General features: G+C 56.3%; 1 protein-coding gene across 1 annotated transcript; it reads right to left on the minus strand.

The window, feature by feature from the left end:
- Window positions 1-329: 329 nt before the first annotated feature.
- Window positions 330-2,402, minus strand: MIND_01330800 (PSP1 C-terminal domain-containing protein; the record flags this gene model as incomplete). Its single annotated transcript, XM_037369756.1, has 3 exons — window positions 330-585; window positions 632-1,098; window positions 1,146-2,402. 3 exons carry the CDS (start codon window positions 2,400-2,402, stop codon window positions 330-332), a joined length of 1,980 nt encoding a protein of 659 aa, XP_037213752.1.
- Between the last annotated feature and the right edge of the window lie 1,068 nt (window positions 2,403-3,470).

The raw sequence follows: 3,470 nt of genomic DNA on the forward strand, positions 1-3,470 counted from the left end.
GCTGCAGAGAAATACAAAGGCAGTATGTTACATTGATTTGACTGGTTTGAATATAATTGTTGTTCAAGTTGTGATAAAGTTCGATTGTCCGAGGACTTGGGGAAACTTGTAACTTGTTGTTAGTACATGTACAGACCACCGCTAAATATGGGACCAGTTACATTACTTTTGCAGTAAACAATACTAATACAAAACAGCAGGCGGGACAGAAGGTATATATAGCGCATAGGAAGACGAGTCCATAACAGCAAGGGGGGGAAATGGAACATAAAGGGAGGATATCGTACAAGTACATGAGTTCTTTGCGTGGCGTCTTTTGTTTTCTTTCGTCAAGCCTCCACCTGCGGTGCCCCGCCCGTGCCGCCCAGCGCGGCCATCCAGATCCTTGTCTTGTACAAGCGGAACAGCTCGCGCACGAGCTCGCGGAAGTCGATACGCTTCTCCGCGACAAAGTAGAACGTCAGCTTGCGGCGGTCCCACTGGTACTCCGCGTCGACGACCTCCATCGGGAGCTTCTTTGCGCGCACCTTCGTCTGGCACAGAGCCAGCGCCTTCAGCTCGTCTTGCATCTTTGCCAGAAGGAGTCTGTGCGGGGAGTTGGTGGGGGAATTTAGAGAGGAATAACACGTACTGCGCATCCCCCGCACCGGCCTTGCCGTATATCATTTTCGGCGAGATCTCCTTCTTCCCGCCGCCGCCAGTCTCTCCTGCCCCGCCGGGCGAAGTCGGCGGGGATCCCTGGCCTTGCGGCTGCGGTTGGTTTCCTCTGCCCGCCCAGTACGCCTCCACCTCCTCAATCGTGATGCTATCATTGATCACCTTGCCCAGGTCCTTGCCACGATCCGCCTCCACGATGACGAGGTCGCCCACATGCAGCTCCGGCGCCGGCTCGTCTTTGCCGCGGGGAAGCGGCAGGTAGAACAGGTCCGTGCGGCCCGCTTTGAACTCGACGATGTAGAGCGGCCACTCGGGCGGGACGGCGTGCAGCGGGATGCCCTTGCCCTGGTTGTCGTGCTGCTGCTGATGGGCCGGCTGCGATGGTGGTGCGTGTGGCTGATGAGCAGGCGGCGCATAATGCGGCTGCTGAGGATACTGCGGCTGCTGTTGGTCAGCACTTGGGAGACGAGAGGGGTAATAAAACTCACCATATATCCGCCTCCGCCCCCTCCCCGCGGCGATAGTGGCCCGTGACTACTCGCCGTACTCGGGACACGGACTCTAACAGGCGAGGTTGGACTCGCAGGATACTCTGCCCATTCCCGCGATCGCTGCTGCGAGACTGACCGGGGCAACACACTCGCGTCGCTGTCGAAATATCTCCCCCTGGTTGGCGAGGGCGGAGTCTGGGTGTGCGTATTGAGCGACAAAGAGCCCAGCGCGCCTTCGAGGTCGTCATCCGTAAGCAATAGGCCACCTCCACCTCCCCCGCCTCGACGAGCAAACCCACCAGACGGAATGACAGGTGGATTGTCAGCCTGGAAGCCGCTTGCATCGGGAGCCGCAAACCCAGTCATCCTAGCCCGTGGCTGGCCGGAAACACTGTGCCGTCTGCTCGTGGCCCCACTCTCGGTATACCCATAGGCCTCATAATCGTCGTCAACCCCATAATCGTCCTCATATTCGCCCGCATATCTGATGCCCCGACCGCCATAGCTTGCCCCAACCCCAGACAACCGTTCGCGCTCCCACAACTGACGGAAACTACCACCCGGAGCGGCCACATCGTCCAGCAATGCACCAACATCCCGCATAAACGGACTTGTGTTGGTGTTCTCCCCTCTCTCGCGCTCCCTCCTCCCCAACGAATTGAACCGTCCGCCCGCGAGGTTGTTATGGCCCGCATATGCGTTGTTGCCGTACAGATTGGACGTAACGTATGAATTGGCGGCGCTGCCGAGGCCATAGGTCGGGCGGTAGCCGTGCAACGGAGATGATGTGGAAGACGTCGATGAACTAAGTGAACGGCCAGCGCCTATAGCGCCAGCCAAGCTTTGGGACCGGCTGCGAGAGAGGTCGATGGCATTGGAAGCTGGCCGTCCTCTGTACTGCGCAAACGAGCCGTAATGCGCATCGTAAAGCTCGTCGTCGGGATCTAAGAGCTCGTCATCCTCGAAAGTACTGCCAAATCGACCTCCACTGAACGAGGATGAGCGTGTCGCTGGCGGAAGGTGGTGGGCGGGAGAAGATGGTGACGGCGAGGTTGCCTGCCAATTTGACGCCGTCGTGGGGTTGCCGGCAGCGCCAAGCGACCCGACGAAGGGTGATGACGTGGCGGGTGGATGAGGTGGCTGCGAGGCCGCTCGGTGGTTTCCCCCTCCTGCAATTCCCTGCTGGCCACCCACACCTCCTCCATTCCCCGCCTGGCCTTCGGGTAAGAACCGGTTACGGCGCTCGTCGTCCATATCCTCTTTTGCGTCTATGGTGAGTGTGGTGGCGGGTCTAGGGTCTATGCTCTATGTCGTCTAGGTGGTCTATGGCTGGCGTCGTGGCGGCGAGAGCGAAGGGGCACTGGGAGGGAAGTGAGGTGAATAGGCGTCCCGTGGCTCGGCGGAGGCCAGCTGACCACCCACCTGACACTCCTGACACGGCCGCAGTGTGCTTCCCACGCTGCTTCTCCTTCGGCGCTTCTACACCCGCGTCGTCTTCTCTGCGTGCTGCGTCCTCCTGGGGGCCTGGGCGGGCGATGTGTAGCGGAAGGGAGAGAAGAGGGAGAAAGATCGCTATCGCCGTAGCCATCGATCGATTACCGCCAACGGCAGTGACAACGGCAGGTCTGGTCGTGACTCCGATCGTCCCAGGCACACGCGCGTCAATCATCGACGGCCATCACCCGCCCTCCTATTTGTGGTTAGATTGACCAGTGGGCACACGACCGGGTCTTCCCAGCAGACACGCCCGCCCAATCCGGAGGCTACGCGGGGAAGGTGCGGTGCCGGGGCCTCGATCTCGGCGTTTAGCAGGACGGACGATGTAATGGAGTGCAGCCGTTCGCCGGCGGGGAACAGCGCAGATAGAACAAACTACTTATTTATTCCTTTGTCAGATGGCTTGTAAAGTAAAGACCTAACTAGTTTATCTGTCACTGGATTTTCAAATAAATGAGGGCAGTCTCAATTAAATATAAGTGGGCTTGTCATAACACAACAAGTACACACTGGGCTGATTTAGAAATTTCCCCCTTGGGAAAGTTATAAAGGCAAGAGTAAATCTCATATTTATCTATCCATTTTTTGTGTGATAAAACAACTATATAAATGGAAGCTTTTGACACAAAGAAAATCTGTGGACAAAGCTATCCTTTTTCTAGCAGAAAAACTGAAAGTAAAACTGTCTGATAAATGCCACATTTGTTCACAAATTTGAGCTATAATTTCTACAAAGGAAAAAACTCGACATAAATCTTAGATATATCTGAGCATTGATCTGCAGGAAAAACCGGGATTTTACTGACAGATAAAGCAACAGATAAA

The sequence above is a fragment of the Mycena indigotica genome (assembly GCF_014461135.1).
Source record: "Mycena indigotica strain 171206Taipei chromosome Unknown Mind.scaff0015, whole genome shotgun sequence".
In the NCBI taxonomy this organism is placed as follows: Eukaryota; Fungi; Basidiomycota; class Agaricomycetes; order Agaricales; family Mycenaceae; genus Mycena; species Mycena indigotica.